General features: G+C 44.0%; 1 protein-coding gene across 1 annotated transcript in view; it reads right to left on the bottom strand.

The window, feature by feature from the left end:
- mgat4a (alpha-1,3-mannosyl-glycoprotein 4-beta-N-acetylglucosaminyltransferase A) overlaps positions 1 to 13,282 on the bottom strand; it is an 84,822-nt gene continuing 71,540 nt past the window's right edge. The window contains exons 12-15 of the mRNA XM_007891146.2: positions 8,051 to 8,129; positions 4,027 to 4,102; positions 2,713 to 2,825; positions 1 to 1,008 (exon numbers count right to left, since the gene is read on the bottom strand). Coding sequence (XP_007889337.1) covers positions 982 to 1,008; positions 2,713 to 2,825; positions 4,027 to 4,102; positions 8,051 to 8,129 — 295 coding nt within the window. The 3' untranslated portion in view covers positions 1 to 981. The remainder of the gene's footprint in view (positions 1,009 to 2,712; positions 2,826 to 4,026; positions 4,103 to 8,050; positions 8,130 to 13,282) is intronic.

The raw sequence follows: 13,282 nt of genomic DNA, 5'->3' as shown, positions 1-13,282 counted from the left end.
CACGATGGGCTGAATGGCCTCCTTCTGTGCTGTAAGATTCTATAATTCTAATTTATAATAAAGGGGTCACAGAATGATTCTTCCAAATACCTCTATTTGGGTCATTGTTACCACAAATAACCTGCTGCAGTAGCATATAATATAAGGCACCCATCGTAACACATGCCTTTTCGATGCTGCTGGAAACCTGTCTTTACATTGCGGTGCAAACTGCATCGCAAGGAAGTTGGCAAGTTTCGACATTCACAAGTCAACGCTTTTAAAAGGCAACAACAGTTTCCTTCGTGAAGTGAAGTGACACCATCACAAGATAAAAGGAGTGCGTTTCGACGGTAAATTAAAATGATATCCGTCCTCCGTTCGAGAATAAAATGTGCGTCTATCCGCATATCCTACAAAAACATGAACGCACAACACTGCCCGAAGAACACTGATAATAAATTAAAGATAACTCCCCCTCCACCACACACACATTTTGTACAGATTCTGTCCCTGATGCACAACTTATATCAAGAGAGTTTCTAACATGATTAACCCCAAAAAATAAACCCTGCACTTTCGCAGAAGCCTTCTTTGTCGCCTGATTTGACTTGATACTTTGCAACGCTGTTCAGATAAAGAACAGGTAAGAAAACTAATGCATATATACACCTTGGTCAAACCTACAATTAATCGAACAGTCCGTTAATCATTTTCAGCATCGCTACCCTAAAAAAAAAGTTCAGGTGGTCAATCTTAAAATTAAAATAGTTACATAGAAAATTGCAGTAGATTTCACAGGAGGTAGGAGGTCGAGTTCAGGAACGATGAGCATTTACTCAAGGTGATCAGACAGTGAAGTAGTTATGTCCACGACTTCGTCAATTAATATCCACACTTCTCTTCCTTGTTAAAATCGAACGATTAAAATATTAGACTGGAGTGGAGATTTCTTTCTCTCCGTTTGAAAACTGATTCTCGAACGAATGTCTTAAATCCTGATTAGCTGGCAGCTTTTTTAAGGTGAACCTGAAACAGGGAAGGGGGGGGAAACAGAGGAGAGAAAGAGAGAGGGGAAAAGAGGGGGGGGAAAAAATGTAAATGCACTGCAGCAAACGGTCATGTAAATTTACAGTACAATACAAGATTTGTTCAAAGAATTGGAACACATTTCAACTGCAACTTGACAGAGACCATTTGAAAAGATTGCAGGGCCCATTAAACATTAAGTAGCTTATAATTGTGCCCTTGGATTTCCTCTACTGCTCTGGTGGTATGAGGCCTTAATTTAGATACCATCTCACTTGCAATTTAGCTGTGGGCGTACAGGGGAATCCATCGTCTCTTTTGCATAAAGAAACTAGGAGTTTTCCCCACTTCCCTCCCCGCTATTCTGGTTTATATCCCCATATCATCCCAGACCATCTAAAAGCCCCTCATTGATTGTCTGCTCATAAGAACAGGAGTAGGCCATTCAGCCCCTCGAGCCGGTCCTATCATTCTGTTAGATCATGGCTGATCTATAGCTCAACTTCAATTATTAAAACAATTAAAAGATCTCATTGTTGTTTGCGGGATTTTTGCCTGGATAACCACATTCGCATCCACCCCATCCCTCCCTTTTCTCCCTCCCACTCCCAGCTTGGGTGGCAGGCCAGGATTGATAAGCGTCTTGAGACGTCCCACCAACAGGTAAGGCCCTGTACAAATGTAAATCTGTATCGTGTTGTGTCCTGCGAAGCATTCCGGGATGTGAAAAGGCAGGACAAATGTCCGGGTTTCTTTGGCTTGGCTCAGGGGAATACCAGACGAAGATGCCACCGACAGCTCCGGAACCAATGATGTCCCAAGTTGACCCAACAGGAGGTGTACACTTCCTACTGGGCAACACAGAAGCACAGACAGACTCCGTGCAGCAAGATGCTGATTTATACGCAGCATTTTATGCTCTCCCTACCAGCCCCCTGCTGCTGACCCACTTTTCTAGGCAATTAACTTGGCATCAAACATGATAGGCTGACTCTGAGGTTTAACACTGTGTCTGACCAGATGTGCCTCTCGCAGCCAGGATCTGTAGGCTAAGGAACACTGCACCTGCCAGCACGGCAAGCTGCTCAACAACAACAACAACAACAACGCCCTTCACGAGAGGTAGCATCTTGGAGCACTTTTTCTTTCATTTTAAAAAAAAAATTGAGAAGGAGGTCACTCAATCCACGACTGTTTGTGGGACACTGCTGTGCGCAATTGGCTGCCATGTTTCGCCCGCAAAATATACAGTCAATTCACTTTACACTATCTTCTGTGAAGCGATTTGAGACGTCTGGAAGATGTGATAATGTGCTACATCAAATGCAAGGGTTATTATTAATAATGCACCAGGACATACTTCGACTGACCTCCTCCTTGTCCCCCGTGCCCTCCGTTCCACCATCGGTGGCCACTCTTTCGGCCACTACGCCCCGAAACTGTGGAACACTCTTCCTCTATCCCTCCGCCTAGCTCCTTCCTTCTCTATCATCAGGTGGTGCCTGTCACAGTCCTCTTTGACCGTGCTTACGGTTACCTCCCCCTCACCCCATCTCAGTGCCATGCTCCGCCACTGTCAAGCGCTCTGGGACCCTACGTGAGGGACGCTACATAAGTGCAAGTTGTTGTAGTTGTTAGAGAGTGAAAAATGTTTTAGATGTTTGGAGAGACAAAGCCCACCCCCTTCTCTGTGCGAGATCTTACCTCATTAACAATAACCCACACCGCGGAATCTCGCACAACTGACAGTCTGATGGCACTGATAGGATTGCAGCTCGGATCAATGGCTCCTTCAGCTATTCCGTTCTCAAATTCACCTAAAATACACAGGGAGGGGGTGGGGGAAGAGAAAGAAAAAGTAGCTGTAATCAGCTTTGCTGAAAAGAACATTAGCCACAGTAACCTGCAGACTGGGAGGATTAGATCTTATTGTGTTATCTCTTTGAGATGCTCGGGTTCCAACCCCGTGTTTGTACAAACCCAAGTGTTTGTCGTTGTGGGGAAACAACATAGAAGGGTTCAGTGAAAGAGCAGAGAATTGCAACTGAAGCTCCGGTGGAGGAGTGAGCACCAGTTGTAGGCTGGGTGAGTTTAAAAACCCTCCTTCTGTGCTGTAAGGTCTACGATAACAGCCACTCAAAGAATTGCTGAGTAGCGTCAAACACAAGCGCGATTAAAGCTTCTTGTTGTTGAGTTGTGTCTGCTGCAGGTCAAGAAGTCACTCGATGGGATGGTTCCCGACAGTAGAACCTTCCAAATTGGTGAGTTGGGATGAGGGGTTGGGAAGCTCTCAGCCCAGTTAAGCCATTTTTTTAGGTAACACAGGGCTATAATGATAATTTTCTATTATAATTTTAATACAATAATAATCCTTGCATTTAATATAGCGCCTTATCACGTCTTCGAGACATCTCAAAGTGCTTCCTAAGAGATACTGTAAAGTGAAATGACTGTATATATTTTGTAGGTGACTCCAAATGCAAGCAGATACAATACAATATATATATAATATATATAGTAAGCCTCACACAAATCGTGTCAGTTGGGACCATACATTTCTTAAGACTTATGCAAAGTATTAGTTATGTGAAACTTATAAGTAATAGGAAATTCAACAGGACTGGGGCAGATGTACAACTTAGACAAGCAATTATATGATTTATACGGTTCGGACCTATACAAATTTTACTGTAGCACCTTTCAGGTCGGGAGGGCATCTCAAAGCCCATTACAGAGTTGGCACCCGAGCCAGGGGTTGGGGAACACATAATATCCGAATGAAACGTGTCAAGGCCCAGATCTTGCAGATAGAAAGAGGGCATTCAGAGTAGAAGCTTTGACGATTCAATGCTCTCCCACCAATATACTGCAGTGTTATGAGCTTAAAAGTCACAAAGTGGAGCTTGAATCTGCACCTTTCTGATTCAGAGGTGAGAGTGCTACTGACTGAGCCAGGCTGACACCCATTAAGTTGGCTGAAGTAGAGAGGCTGGTTGATTTAGCTTGGCTTGACAGTACCTATTTTGAAAAATCCATCATCCGTGCGCTGATATCTGGATTCCATGGTCTCCTGCGGCAATTTGAATCCTGAAACCTACACGAGAACACAAAGCAAACTGGTCACTGGAGCAGCAAGTCTCATGTTTATAGAGAGAACCTTTTACCAGCCAAACGTCACACAGCTCGCACAAGTCACAAGTCAATGATACTATTTGAAGAGAATGGGGAAACAGGAACAAAAGGCGCTATATACAAATGTAATTTGTAATGTATCATATCTGGGCTGACGCTTATAAACAGTCTTGGCCTCCTATGATCCAATAATAATCCTTGCATTTGGTATACAACAACAACAAGATTACATTTGTATAGTGCCTTATCACATCTTCGAGACGTCTCAAAGCGCTTCACAGAATATACCGTAAAGTGAATTGATTGTATATTTTGTGGGTGAAATGCAGCAGCCAATTGCACACAAACAGACATGGATTGAAGTGACCGATCTTTTTTTTTTTTGAAGGAATTATTACCCCTGGAAAGGCGATCTGCCAATCGACTAAATCGCCGAGCGATTCAAGTCACTCTTCGACCACGTTCTTGATCATTTTTCCCATCTCTACACACTTGCCTCCCTTCCCCAGCTCAGGTGCCCAGCCAACAATGTCAAGCACATTGGGAAGTCTTTGTGACATGAAAGGCCGTGTAAATGTAAAATTGAATTATAATAATCTGCAATGTGTTATTTAATCAATCAATGCAGCAGAATTTTTCCCACCTTAGTTCAAAAGCATCTCTGATAATATGGAGTTTGAACCAATTAAACTAGCAAAATCCTGGAAGGGGAGAGGGAGGTGGTAAGAGAAAGACTGGCTGGCTGGCGAGGGCAGACATCAGTAGGAACGGGATGTCGGTTGTTCAGTGTGACACTCTGATTAGCAATGATAATAATAATACAGCGCCCTATCACATCTTCGAGAAGTCTCAAAGCGCTTCACAGAATATACTGTAAAGTGAATTGACTGTATATCTTGTGAGCGAAATGCAGCAGCCAATTGCGCAATGAGCAGCGCCCGTGGATAGAAGTCTCAGCACCTCCCGGGCTAGGAGAAGAATGAGCTTGGATTCTTGCATCCAACTGCTCTGTGGTGACATCTGTTATGGCCTCACATCAACTCCTGCTCAGCCCTCCAAGGGTGGATGGCAAGCAATGCAAGGATTTAGTCTGGCTGCAAATCTGAATACAGCTGAGCTGCCTGCCAACACTCAGTGTCTGGGCTCACGTGTACAATGGTTAATTGTACACCAGAGGGAGCTGAGGTCTAAGCAACCAAAACCAAAGTGTCATCACATTCAGGAGAAAGGCTAAATTGGCAGGAGTAACCTTGCACAGCAAGGCGCTGGTGATGGATTGGGGAGTGAGGAGGTCGGAGAGGTAGGGAGGTGCCAGGGAGTGAAGGGATTTGAACACGAGTGTGAGGATCTTGAAGTCGATCCGTTCGGTGATGAGGAGCCAGTGGAGCCTGAGCCAGAACTGGGGAGATGTGGGGATGGAGTTTGGTCTGGATCAGTTTGCAGGCAGCAGAGTTCTGAATGAGCTGATCTTTTGGATAGTGGAGCTGGGGAGACCAGAACTCTCCCCAAACTATAAACAGTTTATAATAGGGGCATAGAATACAAAAGTCAGGAGGTTATGATGAACCTTTATCAAACACTGGTTAGGCCTCAGCGAGAGACTGTGTTCAGTTCTGGGCCCCACACTTTAGGAAGGATGTCAAGGCTTTGGAGAGGGTGCGAAGGAGATTGACCAGGATGGTACCAGGAATGAGGGGCTTCAGTTATCAGGAGAGGCGAGAGAGGCGAGGATTATTCTCCTTGGAGCGGAGAAGGTTAAGAGGAGACTTAACAGAAGTTTTCAAAATTATGAGGGCATTCAATAGGATGAACAAGGAGAAACTATTTCCACTGGCGGGTGGGTCGGTAACCCGAGGACACCAATTTAAAATAGTTGTTAAAATAAACAGAGGGGAGGTGAGGAGAAATGTTTTCACACAGCGAGTTGTTCGGATATGGAATGCATTGCTTGAAAGGGTATTGGAAGCCTATTCGATAACAGTTTTTAAGAGAGAAGTAGATAATTATTTGGGGAGGACAAGTTTGCAGGGATATGGGGAGAGAGCGGGGAAGTGGGATTGATTTGGAAGCTCTTTTCAAAGAGCTGGTACAGACACAATAATAATAATAATAATCCTTGCATTTGATATAGCGCTTTTCACGTCGGGAGGACGTCCCAAAGCGCTTCACAGAACACACTGTGAAGTGAATTGACTGTATATTTGTGGGCGACCGCGGCAGCCAATTGCGCACAGCAATGTCCCACAAACCGTCGTAGATTGAAAATGGCCAATTTATTATTGTTTTTGGTTTTGGAGGGATTATTATTAGGCTCTGTGTGGAGTAAGGAAACTTGCCAAGGTTTCGCCCTCTGCCTGGATTGAACTCAGGTCTCTCACTTGCAAAGCGATGGGCTGAACGGCCTCCTTCTGTGCTGTATAATTCTATGATACAGAACACCCACCCTACTATCCAAACTCGATTTATGTACAGCACTGAAGTCCCATCTCTTTTCAGGTGGATGTTAAAGATCTCGTGGTTTTATTCGAAAAGAGAAGGGAGTTTTTCTCTCCCGGTGTCCTGGCCGACAATCCCACAAATTGGTCACTCACTCATGACTGTTTGTGGGACAGTGCTGTGTGCAAATTTGCCTATAAAATACACAGTCAATAAAACCATGTGAAGTATTTTGACATGAAAATGTAAGGATTATTATATTATTATTATTATTTAAAGTGCTGTATTGTTCTACATTATTTCTGAGCTCAGGAATAGGTTTCACAAACAGGTTAACTGTGATATTATAGCTCAATGTGTGGCTGTGAATGATTACCAGAGACGTTACAAAAATAGGCAAAACAGATGGTTAATTATTGAACTCTTTCCCCCTCCCCCTCTCCCTGTGCATTTAAAAGTCTAAGGAGAATACCAGCTTTTGACATGAAGTTAATAAACAACAACAATAATAATAAAATAGTAATTTCAAGCTTTTGATATAGCGCCTTATCACGTCATTGAGATGTCGCAGTGCTTCACAGAATATATTATAAAGTGGGTTGACAGTGTATTTTTGGGTGAAACACAACACCTAATTGCGTACAAACAGTCATGGATTGAGTGAATAATATTTTTTTGGAGGGATTATTACCCACGGAAAAACGAGCTGCAAATTGACTAACAACCGGTTTCCTACTTACTGTTCAGTGAACAGAGGCGTGCGGAGTAAGGAAACTTGCCCAGGGTTTCACCCTGACCGGGAATCAAACCCAGGACTTCTCCGTTGTGAGGTGAACAAGCTAACCACCAAAGCTACAGGACCCCACAAACAAGTGCAAACCCGACGAGATTGAGTTATGTACAGAAAGCAAGTTCAAAGAATAAACCACGGTTTTGGCTCACGGCACTGCACACAGGATTATTCGAGCAGTGTACCAGCCAACTCAGGTTACCAGCTCAATCCAGTACATGGATTTAATGCTAAGCATATTTAAAAAGGGAAAGATGAGGAGGCAGAGGGGTGGGGAAGAGATAGACGTTTCAAAAGGTTCCAGAAAAAAAAATATGAATTCAGCTTTATAGAAAATAATCCCCTCCTACCCCCTCTCTAATTATCCAAATGGTCTGGGGAGGGAAAGAAGTAATCTCAATATAATACAATTTACATTTATATGGCACCTATCATCTCACGAGGACTTCTCAAAGCACTTTACACTGCTGGCTGGGCTCCTCAAACTGCGGGTGGGGAGGGGAAAGATCGACTGGAAACATCTGAAAACACGTTCCAACAGGTACGGGCCTTGAATGAGATGAGGTAGGAATTTATGAGGGGTGGGAGGGAGAGAAACAATGAGGGGAGGGAGGGAGGGAAGGAGGGAGGGAGCACATAATAAGAATCCTTGCATTTGATAAACACTGAAAGAAACGTCCTTACCTTGGCAGAAAAAATCTCCACGCTGGTATTCAACAGCACATCACCTGGATGCTCTGGGTTCCCAGTGCGGAACAAGTATCTGAAACCGTGACAGTAAATATAGCCAAATGTTAACACACAGCCTTTTGTGACAAATTAATTCCTTATGCCCGAAGAACCTCCCTACCTCTCCAACCTGCTCACACCCCACTCCTCCAGCCACCACCTTCGCTCACCTGGCTTGGGTTTGTGCTTTCCTTCACCCCTCTGCTCCATCATCAGCGGCCATGCTTTCAGCAACTACCCCTCCCAAGCCTCTGCAACTCACCCACAAAATACACAGTCACTGCACTTTACAGTATATCCTGTGAAGCGCTTCGAGGCATCGCAATGACGTGATAACACACTATATCAAATGCAAGGGTTATTATCATTATTTTGTATAACTCTGCCTCAGTCTCTGCTTTGCCCTCTCTTTGCTCGTCTCCAGATGACACCTACAGTCCTACAGTCCAGATGACACGTGGAGTCCTGTAGCTCAGTGGTTAGAGCACTCGCTTTGCAAGCGAGAGACCTGAGTTCAATTCCAGGCAGAGGGCGAAACCTTGGGCAAGTTTCCTTACTCCACACAGAGCCTAATAATAATCCGTCCAAAACCAAAAACAATAATAAATTGGTCATTTTCAATCTACGACTGTTTGTGGGACATTGCTGTGCGCAATTGGCTGCCGCGTTCGCCCACAAATATACAGTCAATTCACTTTACAGTGTATTCTGTGAAGCGCTTTGGGACGTCCTCCCGACGTGAAAAGCGCTATATCAAATGCAAGGATTATTATTATTATTATTATTATTAGAGTTTCCTCTTCGACCGACTGTGCCTAGGGTCACCTCTCCTTTCTCCCCAGCTCGGTGTCAAACTGCACCATTGTTCAGCGCTCCGAGACGCTACCCAGTGTGAAGGGTGCTGCATAAATGCAAGTTGTTTTATGATCTGAAGTACAATACATTTACAGTAAATCCCTGACTTAATGGACTCCTGAATTCCACTTAGCTGAACTGCGCCCGAAACCAAAAACACACACCCTTTTGTCACCCATACGTTTGTTCATTCATACTTAGAACCTCCATCTCTCTCCAATCTAAGTACATTTTTTTTTAATTTCAAAATTTTTCCAAGGGCTCCGCGCACATGTAGACAGACTCCCAAATCCCATAGCGTATAACAATACCACGGTACACTCCAGGAGAGCTGGGAGTTGATAGGACTCACTGTGCTTGCTGGTCAGGGATATTGACAAGGACTCGTAGTGTTTGAATCCTATGGGCAGAAGATGACTAATTAATAATAATAATCCTGGTATTTGATATAGCGCCTCATCAAGTCGTTGATACGTCTCAAAGCGCTTCACAGAATATACTAGAAAGTGAATTGACTGTATATTTTGTGGGCGAAACGCAGCAGCCAATTACTCTGTCTTCTGCTCTCGGGATGGAAACAATTATAACACCGGTACAAGCAGTTACCATCATTTTTCGGCACTGAATAATGCCAGTACATGCCAGTAAAGCATTGTAATTTCACTTAGCCAGAAATTCTGGCTCGCCGCACAGTATCTCTTNCCCCCCCTCACCGTTAGTCTGGCTAGCCGGGGTTTAGTGTAGAAAGCTCTTTTCATGTCGGGAGGATATACTCAAAGAGCGGGACACTAATGACTGGGCACCCGAGCTGGGGGTGGGTAGCTAAGGGTGGTGACTGACAGGGGCCAGGGAGTAGGGATGAAAAAAATGCAGTTAAAGAGATAAGACTTGAGAAGAGGAGGATAGAAGAGATTTTTTTTATCTCTCTTGCTTTTCTATCATAAAGTCAAACAAAAGCTAAATAAGAAGGGGTGGAGGGGTGGAACTGAGAGTACAATCAGATTTGGAGGTGGGGGGAGGAGGAGAAAGGAGAAAAATTAAGGAAACAAAAACAAGGTTAATAAGAGACATGAAGGAGGAATCAGCAGCTAGGTCACATTGTAATGAAATAAAAAAGAGTAATCACTGTGTGGTAGAGCACTGATCAGTAACGAGAGGATATAAATTATCATTTGAAAAAGCAGAGGAGGAAAAGAAGGGGGTGGGGGAGTGGCGTGTTCAAAGAGGTAGGATTTGAGCCAGGATTTAAAGACAGAAAGAGATGGGGTGAGATGGAGTGGTAGATGGAGGGAGTTCCAGATATTAAATAATCCTTGCATTTGATATATATTAGGGGAGTAGCAATTGAAAGCTCAGGCACATAGAGGGCAGGGGACATGGCGGAACCCCGAGTTAGCAGATGGGAGAGCAGAGTATAATAATAATAATCCTTGCATTTGATATAGCGCTTTTCACGTCGGGAGGACGTCCCAAAGCACTTTACAGAACACACTGTAAAGTGAATTGACTGTATATTTGTGGGCGAACGCGGCAGCCAATTGCACACAGCAATGTCCCACAAACAGTCATGGATTGAAAATGACCAATTTATTATTGTTTTTGGTTTTGGAGGGATTATTATTAGGCTCTGTGTGGAGTAAGGAGACTTGCCCAAGGTTTCGCCCTCTGCCTGGAATTGAACTCAGGGTATAAGGAGATCGGAGAGAATAAGAAAGGATTTATAGTGAGGACCTTGAAATTGATGCGCTGGGAGACAGAGATGCCAGTGGAGGCTGGCGAGGCCTGGGTGATGGCCAATGTCAAACACAGTCAAGTGGTATCTGGCAGCAAAAACAAAAGCACCACTGATCTTGGAAGTACAGCACAGTGGGGAGCTCTCTGACTTCAGACAACAGTAAAGATCATTGCTCTCCGCGGCACTTTGGTTTAAGGAGCGTTAAAGGCTTGTTGGTGTCCTTTGGGTCCGGTTTCTGAGTAACTTGCACTGTGCAAGAATGGCTCCCTTAATCCATCTGATTAGGCATCCACAGCAGGAAGATTTGTGTACAAGGTGCATTTGCACTTAACGGGTACATTTCCCTTCGCAAGGACAAATCTTTTCATCAAGAGCTCATGAGAGCCTAATAGGTTCCGCTCCAAGCCACTGAATAAAATATAAATAAATAACACACGGGGAGACGGAGGAGAGAGCAGTTTCGTGAAAACAAAAGTCAACACAAATAGCAACAAGGTCACAGACAGTGCTTAGTGGCTCAATGCTCATTCATGGTATTCAGTGACTTGCTAATGCAAGCTGTGCAACAGCAGGAGCTTGTAAAACAAATCAAGTAGTGCATTATAGCAGGGAAAGAATCCTTTTAGAGGTCGCAGGCCTGACAAAATTGATAAGAAAATAATAATAATCCTTGTATTTGATATAGCACCTTATCACGTCGCATTCGCCTATAAATACAGTCACTGCACTTTACAGTATATCCTGTGAAACGCTCCTCCTGATGTCAGGATGATTATCGTTATTATTTTTATTGTTACAAGTAATAATCAAAGTAATAATAATCCTCGCATTTGATACAGCGCCTTATCACGTCGTTCAGACGTCTCAAAGCGCTTCACAGAACATATTAGGAAGGGGGAAAAAAATACCCTGGAGAGGCAATCCCACATGACTGGAAGACAGTTTCCCACAGATCTTGAAAAGACTTGCGGAAAACAGACTTGTGTAACAAGGTTCTCACCGTTACGTTTACCCACGGAGAGCATTAGGTCGGAAAATAAACAGCAACCAGGACAGGCAATTTCTTCCAACATTATCGAGGTCAGGCTAATGGGTCTGTGTGTAGTTTCTAAATGAGGCTCTTGCATAAGACAAGCACAGTGGCTTTCAGTCTGTTAGAACCTCCCTATTGGTGACTGACTCCCTTATAGCGTCTAACAGTCATTTACAAATCTCCTGTCTCAGCTCTGAGTACCTTGGAGTGCAGCTCACCCATCATGAGGGATTTGTTGCCATCGGTCCCTTGAGCCTCAGACACAGCAATGTCAGTCCTGGAGCTCAGACAAAGTTTGTCGGACGTGAAATAATCCTCCAGTTTGATATGGCGACTTATCACGTCTCAAAGCCCTTCACAAAGTTCTTCTGCAACATACAGTGACTGTATCTCCAGGAGAATGTAGCAGCCAATTTGCGCCCAGCAATGTCCCACAGCCAGCCACGAAACCCTATATGTGGGGAACTGCTCACAAAATTGGTTCGGATGAATCATAGGATCTTACAGCAAGGAAGGAGCCTATTTCGACCCATCGTGCCTGCTGTTTGGTAGAGGTACCCAATCAGTCCCACTCCCCTGCTCTTTCCCCAAATCATTGTAAATTTTTCAAGTCCCTATCTAATTCCATTTTGAAAGTTGTTATTGAATCTGTTTCCACCATCCTTTCAGGCAGTGCATTTGAAACCGTAACAACTCTCTGTGTAAAGAAAAGTTCCCCATATCTTCCCTCTGGTTCTTTGGTCAATTATCTTGAATCTATGTGCCCTGATTACTAACCCACCTGGCAGTGGAAACAGTTTCACCCCCATCTAGGCCATCCGATTGCATCCTTCAAGAACACCCACCCTACCCTCCCCTCATCACATCATCAAGTCAGAAACCCGTTTCCTGGCCTCTACCACCGTTCCTGGCAACCTGTCATCCTGCATACCAGGAGGAACTTTCCTTGAATTAGTACCATGGGATCTTTACTTCCACCCGAACAGGCAGGAGGACCTCAGTTTAAATAATGTCTCATCTGATGAACTGCACCCCTGACAATGCAGTGCACCCCAGAACTGTACTAGAGTGTCACCATAAACTGTGAGCTCACAGGTCAATATGATGCTCACAGACCACAACCTTCTATCCTGGATGTGAGCAAGAGTGCTACCAACTGAGCCAAACCATCACATGTTGGATGGCATTTACTGAATCAACAATGATAAGAAACACTCCACAGGATATAACAGGCGTAGTGAAACCTTAGGCACAACCCACACGCCTCTGCTTACTTAACAGTAAGTAGGAACCCGGTTGTTGGTCGATTGGAAGATCACTTTCCGGAGGTAATAATCTCTCTGAAGTAAAAAAAAAGAATTGGTCATTCATTCCACGACTGTTTGTGGGACGCTGCTGTGCACAATTGGCTGCCGCCCACAAAATACAGTCAATTCACTTTGCAATATAATGTGTGAAGTGCTTTGAGACGTCTCACTGATGTGATAAGGCACTATATTAAATGCAAGGATTATTATTATTTACATACTGTAAAGTGGATTGGCTGTGTATTTTGTGAGTAAAA

This window comes from Callorhinchus milii, unplaced genomic scaffold (assembly GCF_018977255.1).
Source record: "Callorhinchus milii isolate IMCB2004 unplaced genomic scaffold, IMCB_Cmil_1.0 Scaffold4, whole genome shotgun sequence".
Lineage (NCBI taxonomy): Eukaryota > Metazoa > Chordata > Chondrichthyes > Chimaeriformes > Callorhinchidae > Callorhinchus > Callorhinchus milii.
The sequence above is the reverse complement of the archived record's forward strand: the minus strand, read 5'-3'. Positions and strand labels throughout refer to the sequence as shown.